Source organism: Notothenia coriiceps, unplaced genomic scaffold (assembly GCF_000735185.1).
Source record: "Notothenia coriiceps isolate Sejong01 unplaced genomic scaffold, NC01 NC01_scaffold00013757, whole genome shotgun sequence".
Lineage (NCBI taxonomy): Eukaryota > Metazoa > Chordata > Actinopteri > Perciformes > Nototheniidae > Notothenia > Notothenia coriiceps.
The window spans coordinates 27,961-43,162 of NW_011346458.1; the positions used below are offsets into that span (position 1 = coordinate 27,961).

The 15,202-nt window shown below is 40.9% G+C and overlaps 1 protein-coding gene across 1 annotated transcript in view; it reads left to right on the top strand.

The window, feature by feature from the left end:
- Positions 1-15,183, top strand: part of LOC104948120 (signal-induced proliferation-associated 1-like protein 1) — a 16,226-nt gene extending 1,043 nt beyond the window's left edge. The window contains exons 2-8 of the mRNA XM_010774282.1: positions 1,607-1,710; positions 2,016-2,173; positions 8,826-9,405; positions 12,164-12,262; positions 12,721-12,896; positions 13,255-13,542; positions 15,030-15,183. Coding sequence (XP_010772584.1) covers positions 1,607-1,710; positions 2,016-2,173; positions 8,826-9,405; positions 12,164-12,262; positions 12,721-12,896; positions 13,255-13,542; positions 15,030-15,183 — 1,559 coding nt within the window. The remainder of the gene's footprint in view (positions 1-1,606; positions 1,711-2,015; positions 2,174-8,825; positions 9,406-12,163; positions 12,263-12,720; positions 12,897-13,254; positions 13,543-15,029) is intronic.
- Positions 15,184-15,202: the final 19 nt, after the last annotated feature.

Below are 15,202 nucleotides of genomic sequence, written 5' to 3' on the forward strand. Positions count from 1 at the left end.
TCAGACAGGTTTTTATATAAATGGATCAGGACAAAAAGAGAAACAATCTTTTTTCCTGAAACTTTCAGAATCTCTTTACGCAGAGGGGGACACATGTTTATGTAGAAGAGACGTGAAGAAGTGGATTTTGCGTAATAAGTGAACTTTAAATAGCTCTCCGATGAGGTCTGATTTGAGGGAAGATGGAGAGGTTTTACCCGTTTGCTCAGAGCTGAAACAAACCTCTTTTATTGTGGTGAAGTAACCGCTGTGGGTAAACCAGCTAAGTGTGCACACAGAAAATATTCACTTCACAGACTACAGTACTACTTGAACATGCCCTCTAAAATAATCTAAAACCACTTTTCACAGAAGAAGGAGGCTGTGTAATGTGGGGAGTAAAATAAAGCACTAAACTGAAATTAAATATATTATGATAGTTTCACTACATTGGCATTGGTTTTGGCAGACATTTGAAGTTCTTAAAATGTTCAAGTGGATTGAAGTGCTACACAAATCTTCCCATTTATTTTCCTTTGCAGTGTTTATGAATAAAAAAAAAAACGTTTGAAACTTCTGCTTTTCTTTTCTGCCCCTGAGTTTGAGACTACTTTAATCCCTTTTTCTTTCTTTCCCTGATTCTTCTGCTATTTATGCATTTACTGAAAACAAATTTGACTTTAAAGGGGTCCTTTAATGCTAATTTTCAGGTTTATATTTTCATGTTGTCATATTTAACTCTGTATTATTCCTACAAAAATACAAGTAATCTTTGTGACAAACACTCCCTTTCACTTTTTCAGGGGATGTAATAACACCCTCTGTACCCTCTAGGTAATTAAATACAGCTATGCCACACCCTCCTATTAGGAGTAATTTAGCAAGGTTTTAAACACCTTAGGCGCGTTCACACCGCAGTACTTTTCCCACAAAGGTTCATGAGAACTTAGTTCATGAGAACTCTTTAGTTCTCATGAACTAATTTTAGTTCCGGCTCTTTTTGTTGTGAACGCAACATTTCGGAACTATATCGGAACTAAAGTGGGAAAAGTACTGCGGTGTGAACGCGGCTTTTGTGACTGTTCTGTTCTCTGAATAGAGCCCATCAATGGACTGGTGGTGGTTATTAACATGCAGGGGTTCTCTTTAGGGCCAGAGGCTGTTCAGAGCTCAGGGAACACATCCTATCAGCATTCACAGGAAGGCTGGACAACATACAGATGATGCTTTAATACACACCTTTATAGTAAGGAAACAAGACATTTGAATGATACCATACTACACTATACAATTATACTTAGTGAAGATTTTATAGTAAATAATTTTGAATACTTTTGACATTGTTAAGCTATTAAAATGTTTTGCACTAAAGCAATTCTGTTTTATCGGTATTAGAGTGGAAGAACGATTGGTTTTTGGAAGTTCCACTAAAACAAAAAAAGCAATACAATTTAGGAGAGTGGAATATGATCACAGTGAAGTGGTATTTCTTTTATATTCACATGGGGTTTTGGACATTTGCCAATTACATTCCTGGGGTTTGGCTCCAGAAACCATCCCACCTTGGGTCAATCCAGGTTATAATAACTGTGTAATTGAGAATTGACATGTAGTTGTTTCCCCTCAGCTGACTCGACGGGCACCCACTCCATGTACACCACCTACAAGGACTATGAGATCATGTTCCATGTGTCCACCATGCTGCCCTACACACCCAACAATAAGCAACAGGTAGGTTCACGAAAAAGCATTTTTAACTTTAACTATTTAATTGAAATAATTAAAAGAAGGCAGGAGAAAACCAGACTACATTAGCATGTAGTGTGGTTTCACTTATCCTATAATAATTTTGCACATGGCTTCAGTAGGAATAGTGTAGATAATGCCAGCAATGTCTATGTTCACAGTGCACTGCACATATCAAATGGACTGTGGTTCAAACGTTTTTCATTGTTTTTTCTGTATTTTCCAGGTATCTTATTTAGTATAACTTAGTATCTAATCTGGTTTCTCCTGCCTTCTTTGTGCTTTTCCAGTTACTACGAAAGCGGCATATTGGGAACGATATTGTTACAATCGTGTTCCAGGAACCTGGCGCGCTCCCCTTCACCCCCAAAAATATTCGCTCACACTTCCAGCACGTCTTTGTGGTTGTGCGAGCTCACAACCCATGTTCCGAAAACAGCTCCTACAGGTGAGATATACTCATATACTGTATTTGTATATACCGTATTTATGAGTGTTGTATTTAGAATTTTGTGGTTGTTTGGTCCCAAACATCGATGCTATATCCAGCTGTTACAAAGTGAGTTTTCATCCCTTGGTTTCTCACCTTCAGTATTGGGGATATCTGCTGTCTTTTATAACATTATTTATAAAAAAGCCAACGCTTAACCCACCCGAATGACGAGAGAGAATACGTGTACATGACTGAGAAAAGAAATTAGGAAATACCCATTATCCAACCAATTATTCAGATCGTTTAAAATCAATTAAAGCTGAATTAAGTGGTTCATGCTGATTTTCTATGAAGTGGTAAAATGGAATAAGGTACAGTAGGCTATTTAGTGAATAGTTTAATGGACTTTATAATAAGCAGCAGAGTTGAACAAAAAGTTGACTTGTAAACATTTTCCAAACATTTAAAACATAGTTTGATAAAGTCTTTCTAATTGTTTTGTATTATTTATTTATTTATAACAGGTATTTTTTTTCTAATGCTTCCTCTAGGGGTGTTACGTTATACAGGTGATTATATATAATTTCAGTTTCTTTCTTTTTTTTGTTGCTCACGGCAACCCTTCAGTAATATGACAGCTCTCTTGTTATCTTAGTGTTATTGAAGCCAGGTTAAAATATGCACTTTGAAAAACTCTAGTCTTCTTTGGTCTTTGTTATGCAGATTACTTTTCTTCATGAGTCCCTTTCTATCACTGCTGAACGAATAATGCTGTTGCTTCGAATGATTGCCGTTCCATTACTCCATCAGTGATTAGGCTGAGAAAGTTGAGAGTCCTCCCTGTATCTCCCTGATGTATTACCACGTTGTCAGAGATGTGCAATATGAAATGCAATGTGCCAGCCTTGAATCATTTTTTAAGAAATAATGGACTTTCTGCCTGTTCAGCTGTAAGGACATTTCATTTCATTCTGTGTACTCCTAACTGTCTTGTTATCTCCTTTTCTGTCATTCTCTCTTATCTTGCTGTCTACGACTCTCCCTCCCTCTCTCACTAATGACTGTTTTAATTGCTGTCTGGGCACATTGTGTGAGGTCTTAATTGTCCCCCATGGGGCTACTTCGTTACTGAGTAACAACACACACGTGCTAAATAAAGAGCCCAGCAATGTGAATATAGAGCAAATACGGTACACGTTGTATTGTTTTCTGAGGTGAATACTAATTTCTTGCAAATGTAGAGGTGAAACATCAGGTGAACAAAAATTCATATAAGTTATTTATTCTTCATTGTTGATCTTCTGCCCTAATGCAGCACCTAAACTCCTTTTTTTCCAATTCAAGATTCAAAGGTTTTATGGTCATATGTACAGAGTTCAGTGTTTCCCCTAGGTTTACTGCTTTGGGGGGGGTGCTGCCTGANATGGTCATTTTTGTTTTGTAACATTGAATACAAAAAAAGTATTTTAATAAAAACAAAAAAAATCCCGATTCCCGATTTTTTTTCTCCCGATCTTTTGAAAATCACGTGATTGGCTCCGATCCCCGATCACGTGATCGGGATATCTCTAGCATCCACCAAACAATATGATTTATCTCGACCTCCCCAAAATAACCAAAATCTGACACGATGTGAGATGTTTTTTTTAGCTGTTCTGTCGTCATTTCCTGCGATCTTCTCCATGCAGTCACTGAAAATGAATGAATGAATGAAAGGGCGTTTCTTTGACTATTTATAGGCAAACACGGGCGTTACGTGAAGCCCGCAAAAGCTGCACCGCATTTCGAGTCGGTTGTGATTTATAAAGGGTAACCGGCGTAGGAAGTGCCGTACGCACTTTCCTCGCCGGTACGCAATGTTTGGTGAATTGGAAAGTGGCGGAAAATGTTTGGACCTATTTTTCGGATTTCTACTACACATTTGTTCTATGTTACTGCAAAGAGCCACATCAAACACACAGTCACTGATACCGCTTGTTTCAGTTTTCTGGAGAAGAGATTTCAACCACGTCACTGATGCATTTTTGTGGCATTGGGATATATATTTTTTTAAATCCTCTCGAGCTGTGGATTATTGTTAATGATTTCTTAGGGTCAAAAACACTAAACTCACAACTTAAAATGAAAGTGTTAAGTTTATTTAATAAAAGAGCACATGTTCAATGTGAAAAGTGACAGTAGATATAGACTACCGGTAGTTGCAATTTGGTTCCACATTTTGTTTTGTTTTTGTTTAAACACCTTGAATTTCAGGGGGGGGCGCGGGGCTCCGTTGGCGGGGCTCAGTTGGCGGGGCGCAGCGCCCCTCCAAGACAATGGTAGGGGAAACACTGGAGCTACAGTGTAGAAATGGCAATGACATTCTTCTGACCTGAGCTCCTCAAAAAATGCAACATATATAATAAAATACAAAGAATTGCAAAAAGTATTTTTTAAATGATAATAAGACATTTTTATATCATTACATTTTCATAAATCTATTTGTTTAAAAACATTTACAGGAAAATGTTTGTTTCTGCGGTGACCAAGAAAACCCCTGCAGCGATTCTAGCTAGCCATGACATAATGAACAATGCATTTGAACAAAAGAGCATCTTTTGCTGGAGACTGGAATCACCAGCACCATTTCAACCAGTTTGCAGGTGTCTTCGTTGCTGAATGCAAACACACCTTCACAGCTATGAGACCTTTGCTAGACTAAACACACAAGCAGCATATACCACGAGGTAATGGTGACACTGAACGTGACTCCCAGTGCACACATTTCATATGGTGTGAATAATTACTCACTACCTTACGCAGGAGGATTTAGATCAGATTATTATTATATTTTACTTTGTGAATTTCATGTGACATCTTTAGTGTACGCTAAGGGGTTTGATAGAACATCCTTGAGGGTACTCCAGCAAAAAAACGAATAACCTAATTCAACTGGGGCATGGATATTACATTACAATCGCCTTTACCACGGATAAAAGATAGCCTTATATAATATATTAAAAATAGATTTTATTGAGTGATACATTTACACAACTACAAACGTACACTTGCATTGCGTACACTACAGTAATCATATGCCAACATGTGGACACACCAGAAGGCATTAACAGCACACAGTGCATTCACAATTTCTTTTCAGCGATCAATGCGTTTGCATGGGGTGCGAACACTGACCTCATTATGATGGGGGGGTTGTCACTCGAAAAGGTCTCACTAATCTAGAACACACTACACATGGATTGGGCACAGCAGAAAACCCACTATGCGAGCCTGCATACTGTTTCCCTAGGACTTATTGTCCCAAATAGACAAAAGCATATTTTGTGTACCTTCCTCACACATCCACAGTACGTACACCTCTTAGCCACCCACTCCAATACGTATTGACATGTTCTTTTTCTTACTTGGCTCAGTGGGCAGCAGGTCGTGGATGCTGGAAGAGCGGCGCTGCCCACACAGTAGATATTTATAAGACCACAAATCACAGAAACCACAGGAATGTACTTTTTCTTTCCTGCTGCCAAACCTCCTGCCACGCGGATCACACAGCAGCCGCACCGCACAGAAACCTCAATTGCACCACATTCTTCTTTTCTTATTGCTCATATTATTCTCACCCTCGCCCTCTTTTCTCATTCAATCTCTCTTTTTTATATCATTCAGTTTTTTTTCGTGCTTTTCTGTCTTATTCTCTGGCTTTCACACCTCCACCTTTCTCTCTCTCTCCGTCACCGCTCTGTGTCCTGCGTGAGTCACAGGCGATTGGTTGAGTGCTTTTAGAGCTCCAGTTGAATGCATTGAGTGATGTTTGTAGTGATGGAGAAGAATAAGAATAAAAGGTCACATTTTATTTGTACCATTTGTTCAGCCCTGCTTATAAGCACTTCAGCTGGTGCTCTCTGAAATACCCCGCATGATTCATTTGTCATCTGCAAAAAAAGCATTGACGAATATTGCCTTCAGACTAAGTCGTTTACTTTGTGCTTCATATGAGCTGTCAGTTTTCAAATTACGCTTTTCTATGCTAGCGCCGCAAAAGGAAAATTCAATTCTAGGTATTTATTTATTTATTTCACATACTGTACTTATGATATAGCCTTCTTAGAAATGTACTTACAATTTGCCGGCTTCCAGTGCAATTGAAATTCAACCCGGGCAACATAGTGAACCTGAAAGTGCCGTTTGCAGCTCATTATCACAGATATTTTCTTGCTGCCATGACATCTGCTTAGATCTGATTTACAAATGATCAGTAGTGTGAAACTGCGGTGCACTGTATTCTCATATAATGTGCCATTTGAACCTGCATTAACACTTTTGGATACTTGGGCCTAGCAAAGATCTCAAATATCACTTATAAAATAATGTTGCTAGCAGACATGCTTATTTACAAATCTATTATCCATTATCATCAGTCGACTTTCTGGCCTCCCAAATAATGTACTTTTCTAATATTCGGTCTCTGTGTAACTCAGTTTGGGTCCATCAATTCTTGAGAAAATGATTTTGCTCTTTAGACCCCTAATGCTGCTCCGTGTTCACGAGTGAGTGGTTGACTGTCTATCTTTCATTTGGGGCTCTGCTGGCGACGTTGCATGCAGTTTCTTTTTTTTGACCTTTTGCTGCTGGTAATGACCCTGTTGAGAGTAGTAAGAGTGAACGCTGTGGACCAAAAAACCAAAACAACAAGCTGAAACAAGCTCTTTCTTGGAGCTCAAAGACCGCTGATGATGGTACAGGGCCCATCACTAGGAGCAACTTCACATACACAAATCTAAATATTTATCACAGCCCATTTAACTAGAAAGAAATCCACTTCAACCTGGACGTAGAACATTCAAGTACTTGCATGTTCTTTGCTTTTAAGGTGAGGTACTCCTTTAAAACAACCTGGGAACAGCATACAGTTTGTATTAACCTTGCTGATTTAATTAGAAGTCAATTATGTTGAGTCTTTACGGAGCTAAAAAATGATGTCAACATAAGGAGGACTGATGTTGTCTGTTCAAGGCATTAAACATGAACATTACAACATAATCAATGGTTTGCCCCCACTGCATGTAGTATGTGTTGCACGTTATTCTCATTTTAAAATGTCTGTAACTTCTAGGGATCACACCTTTCCTCTGTGTCGTAAAAAGTAAACAACTTTGAAATGTATCAGGTGAACCATGAACTGATCGTGTAATGCATTAACGTAGAAATAGGGGAAATATGGTTCATATTGAACATACGTTAGCGGTTAAATGAAAACAAATCCAAATAGCTGCAGGGAAATGTAATGTTAGTATGTTTGTATGACCCTCCACCTACACACAACCTCCTTCCCTGCTCCTTGTTTATGTCCTTGAGAGCAGTTCATATGCCTTGTGAGAAAAGCAAGCCACATTTTGACTTACTCGCATCATAACTGTGGTTATTCCCATTTTCTTTATCAAAACTGTACCATAAAAGTGTGTGCGTGCACTCTCATAAGCAATGTCAACAGTTGTTTCCACTCATACCTCAGTCTGTCACCAACAAGGAAAGTTGGGAAATGACGTGTCAACAAATTTGACAGTTAGTATAATTGAACACCACACGTCTCCAGAGAGAACAGGGGGTCTCGGGGGTATGTTTAGAAATATGTGGTTGACATTTTGACTTTAGTTGCTTATAATTAGACAAAACAATTAATCCTGGTGTGCTGATGCATGTCAGCGTGTGGGATGAAGGCTCTGCTTTCTCAGCTGCTAATTATCACCTGAGAGAGGAGCTCTGATTGAGCTAATTTGGTCATGGGGAGGTTGAGACGAGGAAATGTGATATTGTGCTTATTTTGGTTAACTGCTTCAGACTGAGACATTCAACAGATCATTTTGTACCTGTGTTTGTCTCACATAACAACACAAATGTTGTTTTCTTTCCAGTAAGCAATACTTTCCCTATCCTTTCAGAGTCTCTCACACTTCTTTCTCAGCGGCATTTTCCTTTGAGAATAGTTCTCCCTCCTCATCCTCCTCCTCGACTCTCCTTCCTCTCCATGGCTGCTCCGCTGAGTTCCTGACATACCAGACAGAATCTCAGATAGCCATTCCAGAGACTTAATCAAAGGAAAAAGGGGTTTGGAGAAGGGAGGTGGAGAGCAGGAAAACAGGGAGGTAGAGGAAATGAAATTGAAGTAAATACTGCAGTATTAGGAAAAAGGAAATGTACAAGGCCTAAACACTACAAATGTATCAACTTATTTTGAACAACATTTAAATAGATAAAGAGAGCAGGAGAGTAGACAGCCAATTTAAAGCAGTAACGAAACATGCCTTTTTCACATTTAAAATCTATTTACTATAAATACTAGTCAAGGATTTTGCCTTTAGGTTCCCATACTTGAGCGAGCACAAAGCATGAGACTTTATATCAAACATAAATTCTGTTTGATATTTCATCTTTTTTTATTTCAAACTTAAGCATATACACAACACTTGGTTGGATGAGATGTGACATTCTGAAAAGATTTACGACGTAATAAAACACTGAAGCCCCATAATCCATGATGTCAGAACAAAATACCCTCCCTAAGTTATCCACATTAGTGGTCACTACTGCAACAACAGATTTGTTAACAAAAAATGTTTCTCTTCTCTCATCTTCTTTTTTCTCTGCCTGGTTTGATCCTCTGTTCTTTTAGTGTGGCCGTCACTCGTTCCAAAGATGTGCCCTCATTCGGTCCTCCCATCCCAGAAGACGTGACCTTTCCCAAATCCTCCGTGTTCCGGGACTTCCTGCTGGCCAAGGTCATCAATGCAGAAAACGCCGCCCACAAGTCACAGAAGTTCCGCACCATGGCCACCCGAACGCGACAGGAGTACCTGCGCGACCTGGCCGAGCGCCACACCACCAGCACTCCCATCGACCCCTCCGGAAAGTTCCCCTTCATCTCGCTGGCGCACAAGAAAAAGGAGAAGAGCCGGCCGTATGGAGGAGCAGAGCTGCGCAGCCTGGGGGCCGTCACCTGGCTCGTCCAGGTGGAGGACCACGGGACGGGGGGGGAGCTGGAGGCCCTGCTGGCCGTCTCCAATGACTTCCTCATCCTGTTGGACCAGGGGGCCAAGGCCGTGGTGTTTAACTGCGCCGCTAAGGACGTGATCGGCTGGACGGCGAGCAGCCCTGCGTCTTTGAGGATATTCTACGAGCGCGGGGAAAGTGTGTCTCTGAGGAGTATCAGTAACAACACGGAGGATTTCAAGGAGGTGGTCAAACGTCTCGAGGTGAGACGTTAGCTTAGCATGCCGGCTTAGCATGCCAAGATATTGCGTTTTCTGCATGATAAATTAGTAGTTGTTTGAACAATTGTCAAGTCAATGATTCATGACGTCAATCAAAACTTTCTCAGTTCGTGCCAAGTTTACTTGACATGAGATTTAACATGATATAGTTTCAGCGCTGACATGTTTGGCCTCTGTTACCTTATGGGTTGCTCCACTTTCAAATGAACCAGACTCCATGTAGTTTTTTTGAGACTCTGAGCGGCACAAAAGAAAGGCTCTGACAAACATGCAGACTCCAGTTAGTGACTTTTTAAAAAATAACTTTTTGTGGGGTTTGCTGAAGCTGTCACTATATCCTGACGTGAGTGCATTAGACAGTACACTTTTACTGATAGACTACTGCATCGTGCATTTTTCTCCTCAAAAGTTTTCCGAAACGTATTTGAGTTTACTTCTTGGCTGTACAATTAGAAACCAAGCACTGTTCACCGGCTAGAGTAAACTTGCTAATTTAACAGCACATTAAATATGCTTCTGAAAACATTTCAGGTGAAAAATAGACAATGCTTGAGTCATAAACATAAAACATAATCTTGACTCGTTTAATGTTTTCACACTGCCTAGTTTTGGCGCATTTCCACCATGGCGCGAGCGCGGTTTAATCGTGCGGTGTCGTGCCGGTCCCGTTTTTGGTTGCGTTTCCACTAGGCTTAGTTCCGGCCCGGGGCTACTTTTTCACCTTTTTTCTTTTTTTTCTAAACAAGTACAAACCACAGACTGCCTGTGTCATGGCGAATACAGTCGCTGGTTTATTTATGTGTGTATGACGTTGTGAGTGTGGACGGTCGGAGCATATACTGCGTTAGCTTAGCCGATCTCCCTTTAGACAACGCGCATTTTAAAAGGTTTTTCGCCTGCCGTCTGTCTGCAGACTTGTCAAAGCATTAATTCATGGTTTTTACTAACCGGTATCAGTATGTTGTTACTTCGGCATCATTTTGAAACGTGTTATAATTAAATCACGGTCAAATATGTTCCTTTTGTTGTAGTTGTAGCCCCCTTGCCAGCGATTCTCTCTCTAGTTTAGCATACTCAGCCCTGTTTGTTGAAATAGTACCAGCTAGCGGCTAGCCGGAAGTGGAAACGCAACCAAAAACGGGCCCCACACGGCTCGGCACGCTTAAAGCGAGCTCCGCGCTGTAGTGGAAATGCGCCATTACCCATTGTCTAGAGGATTTGGTAAAAGTTTTGTCAAATATGACAAAAAAAGGTTATTTAAAAACACTTTAATTCATGTGTGAAAACCAAATACTAAGGAAAACCTATTGAATGTGTAAGAGTGCTGTTGGCTGCCATTGATCATCTACCTGCCCCCCCCCCACACACACACAATGACTCCCACTGTTTACTGATAGTTTGCCAGCATGACAACATTTTTGAGCTGCTGTCTCATTACTGGCCTCAGCTTATTGAAAAAGTTTCAGAAACACCTCTGGACATCATACTCCTAACGGCTCATCACACACCTACACACACACTGAAGTAGTGCTAGCTCTTCCTTATCTGTTTCCATGGAAACTGGTTAGAAAGAAAAGGTGTATTCTTATGCAATCATCAGTGCTTTAGAATACATTCATTCCCCCAGCCTCTTCCTACCTTCAAATTGTGTGTGTGATGTTTTTCTTGTACAATGTTTACGTAACCTGGATGGAGTCCACCCTCTTTGATTCGATCACAAGTATACACACATCATTTAAAAACACACATAGTGTTAGTTGGCTCAGGACTCAGAAATGTATAACTTTCATGTTGCATTTTCTGCATCTGGCGTTAATCTTCAATCGTTAGGACTACCTTGGTGCCAGAGAGAGAAAGAGAAGGCCTTGGGCCACTCGTCTCTCTCTTTCCTCTCTTCCTGTCCTCTGTTTGTTCTTCATCGTTCCCTTTTTTCTTGCCCTCCTTCTCTCCCACGCACACATTCAGAAACATCAGAGAGCATCATAACAATTCCTATCAGCTGCCAGTCTTCAGCATGATTTATTCACGCACCCTAGTGAGTTTGACTTCAATAAAGCTTTTGCTAAGGCTCTGTAAAGAAAAAATAAATGCAAGGAAGGTGCCCTGATGTCGCCAGGAGACTCATTAGAGGAAGAGAGGGATAAGTGAGTTACCATAATTAAAATTTGTCCGGAATTATGATTGGCTTTGACAGATTCTTTGCCAGATGATGATTGACAAGCGATTTGGGCTCTTAGTCCCAGAAGGACGGCCACTTCACAGCAATCCCCGCCTGAATATCGCATCCCGTCATGAAACAACATGAAGTCCAAAAGGGTCTCTCCTGAGCAACGCATCTCTGCGTGAACACAGCCTAAAGTGTTTCAGCAAGAAAGAAACCGGCTTTCAAGTGTGTGTGTGTGTGTGTGTGTGTGTGTGTGTGTGTGTGTGTGTGTGTGTGTGTGTGTGTGTGTGTGTGTACTGGTGAGAGGTGTACTGCATAAGCTGGAGCACTAATTACTCTTTATTTATGGCTATAAATCTCGAAGGGATCTCTTAAATTATTCAAAAAAATCTCTTTTTCAACTTGTAGGTCGAAGCACATATGCACATTAAAATAGTGTTTGGTAGCTTTAATACTATCTACCCTATTTTCCTTCACCTGCCTCTTGACCTGTTTTGGTATTTTTCATCATCTCTCTTATCTAATGCGTGTTAATTAATCTTTTATCTCTACCTTGTGCATCTTTCATGTGTCAAGTTCCTGACTAAAGGCTGTGAGACATCAGAGATGACGCTCCGTCGAAATGGCCTGGGGCAGCTCGGCTTCCACGTGAACTACGAGGGCATCGTGGCTGAGGTATCTGTCCGCACATAACTCAGATGTTCCTCTGAAAATGAACTATAAAACAATCCAGTTAATTTGAGTGAAACACATTTCTACCCTGAAGAGAGTGGATATGCTTAATTAGATTTACTCCACCTGTTGCTGGGATGTTCTGCCCTTTTTAAATTGCTATTTTATTGGATTGTTTTATCTTTAAAGAGTTGTATTGGTAATGAGTCATTTGTTGCAAAGTGCAGAGAGTCAAAGTTGCCTTGTTGCCACCTTGTTGCGTTCAAAATCAGTATAACAATAATCAGTATTGCAGAGTGTTACACCATGATATATAACAAGCAATTATGTGGAGACAGAAACATTATCATTGCACTTTATTACATTACCTTAAACTACATTTTCCCTTTCACTATCTTAAATATCACTGTTTGAGCGTCTCACCCCGACAGCTGTAATGCAATCAAACTTTGTTTCAACAGGTGGAGCCGTATGGATACGCCTGGCAGGCAGGACTGCGTCAGGGAAGCCGATTGGTGGAAATCTGCAAAGTTGCCGTAGCAACGCTGACCCACGAGCAGATGATTGACGTCCTGCGGACCTCAGTGGCAGTGCGGGTCGTGATCATCCCGCCACATGATGACGCCACCCCACGCAGGTAGGACGGGACGGAAGCTGCTTTAATCAATCAGTCAACTTTATTTACCTGGCACTTTTTATACTGGAAAGTTAACACAAAGTGAACAAACAAACAAAACTATAGTCACTCCTCATCCGGTTTATAAGCAGGGCAAAACATAACTGTGTGATTTTTAAAACACTCAACATCAACAGAAGTTAATAAACACAGCACTGAATAAAACAATCTTACAATAATTAAATGAGAATAAATACAATCCAAATAAGAGCTAGTTCCTAAAAATATAAATATATATTTAAGTACTTTTAATTACCATGTATTTCTTAATTCAGTTATCTGGAGTGCAGTTAACATGATTGTTCACCTCTTTCCACAGGGGCTGTTCGGAGCTCTATCGGATGCCTGCGTCAGATTATAAGAGCAGCAGCGGCGAAAGCGGCTCCTTCGAATACAAGTTCCCGTTCCGCAACAACAACAACAAGTGGCAGCGGACGTCCAGCAGCCCCCAGCAGTCCCTGACCGCCTCGCCGCAGCCGCACACCCCTAACCGGGCCATCAGCCTGGGCAGCTCCGGGGGGAAGACCCTGTCTGCAGAGAGGCTGGAGCGAGGGGCCGTCATCCCGCGCAGCGTCAGCAGTGACGGCCGGCCCCTCGACACCAAGAGGTCAGAGCCCCTTCCACGTCTAGATTCTGATTAATTTAATACAAATATTTATATGAGAAGGGGAAGAGGATTTACAACAGGGTTGTCCAAACTATGGCCCGGGGTCAATTTCCAATTGGCCCTCAGGTAAATTCTAAAAGTAAAATGGAATATGGCCCACTCATGAAACTGGTGCTTGTCTTATATATAACATCTTAAATATATCTAAAATTATAAAACGGACAAGTCAAATCAAGCAATCTGATTGGTTCTTAGCCGTGATATAATGAGCGTATATCACAGGTAGAATTGTAGTTACTTTTCACAACAAGTCAGTATCCCTCCGCGTCTGAGAAAAGCTACAACCGTTACAACTGTTACATTTAACAAAGCTTAAGTTGGAAACATGTAAGGGATAATGTGCAGCAAGGACTTATTGACTGTTGTTAAGGACGCTCACATCTGCAGAAAGAAGTCCGGTCGATTTAACTGTATACAGTTGGGCTGAAAAGCAAACTGCATGCTTCGCGTCGGGCCGAACCACGCCCCTTAGCTGTGATATAATGACCATATGCCACGGCCTGTCGTGAGCTATTGCTTAAATATATTTTATGTGTTAATACATTTTCAAATACATTAAAGTTGACATTTTCTGTAAAATATTAGATGATATTGAAAAAGCAGAATCACTTATTTGCAGAACAAGCTTGAAATACACCCTTCCCATTTCCACTTATTAGCAACAATCTGAGGCTTCTGTTTTAAGGAATGAGCTGCAAGCAAAATCAATGGAACCCTACGGAGAGTTTAACTTAACTAATGACACGAACCTCACCTCTAGGGAGTGGCCCAACCCTTTGTATATTATTCTGTATGTGGCCCCTCAGTGAAAAAGGTTTGGACACCCCTGATTTACAATGTACAGTTCAGCTGGAAAATGTGGATTTTTATGCCAGAAGTCTCATCAGCTAATCCTTGGTTAAGTATTTGTGTGAGTTTATTTTTAGTAATCATTTATTGTTAGTATTTTTAACATTCTAAAAGCTTATCGATTCAACTGTGTTGCTTTGCCTGAAGAGGTTTAACAGATCATCTCTATCTTAAATATGACGATAGGTTGAGTATAAGTAGGTATGGTTGTGAGATGTTATAAATAAACCATTTGTAGGCAAGTTATACAAACTAAAGTGTTACTGCTTTTATTTCGTCATTAAAATAACACATTTTGAACCTCTTGAAATTAAACATTCAAAGCAAATCCTGCAAGCTAGTGTATCAACAAAGCACACAAAAGGCAGCCGTCGGGTTGGAAGCTGATTTTTCAGCCGCCGGGTGTTAAGTATTCATGTCCTCCAGAATGCGTGGGAAGTAGCAATCAATGGAATTTCCTCTGAAGGAACAAATTGGAACATTTTGCTCCTTCAACGCATTGCTGTGTTTATCCTCCATTTCCACATGCCTGTAGATTCTCACACTTCTTGTATGTGCACGTGTTTGTTCTCCTCCAGGATGTCTCCGGGCTGTGAGAGTTACAGCCTGGCCTCCGCCATGGCTCTGGGTCGCTCCCCTCACAACCGCAGCTCTCCGAGCAACCTGTCCTGCTCCAGCGACGCCTCGGGGAGCTCTGCTCACTGGAGGCAGAAGTCCATGCCTGAGCAGTAAGGAAGGGTGGGGGGTGGGG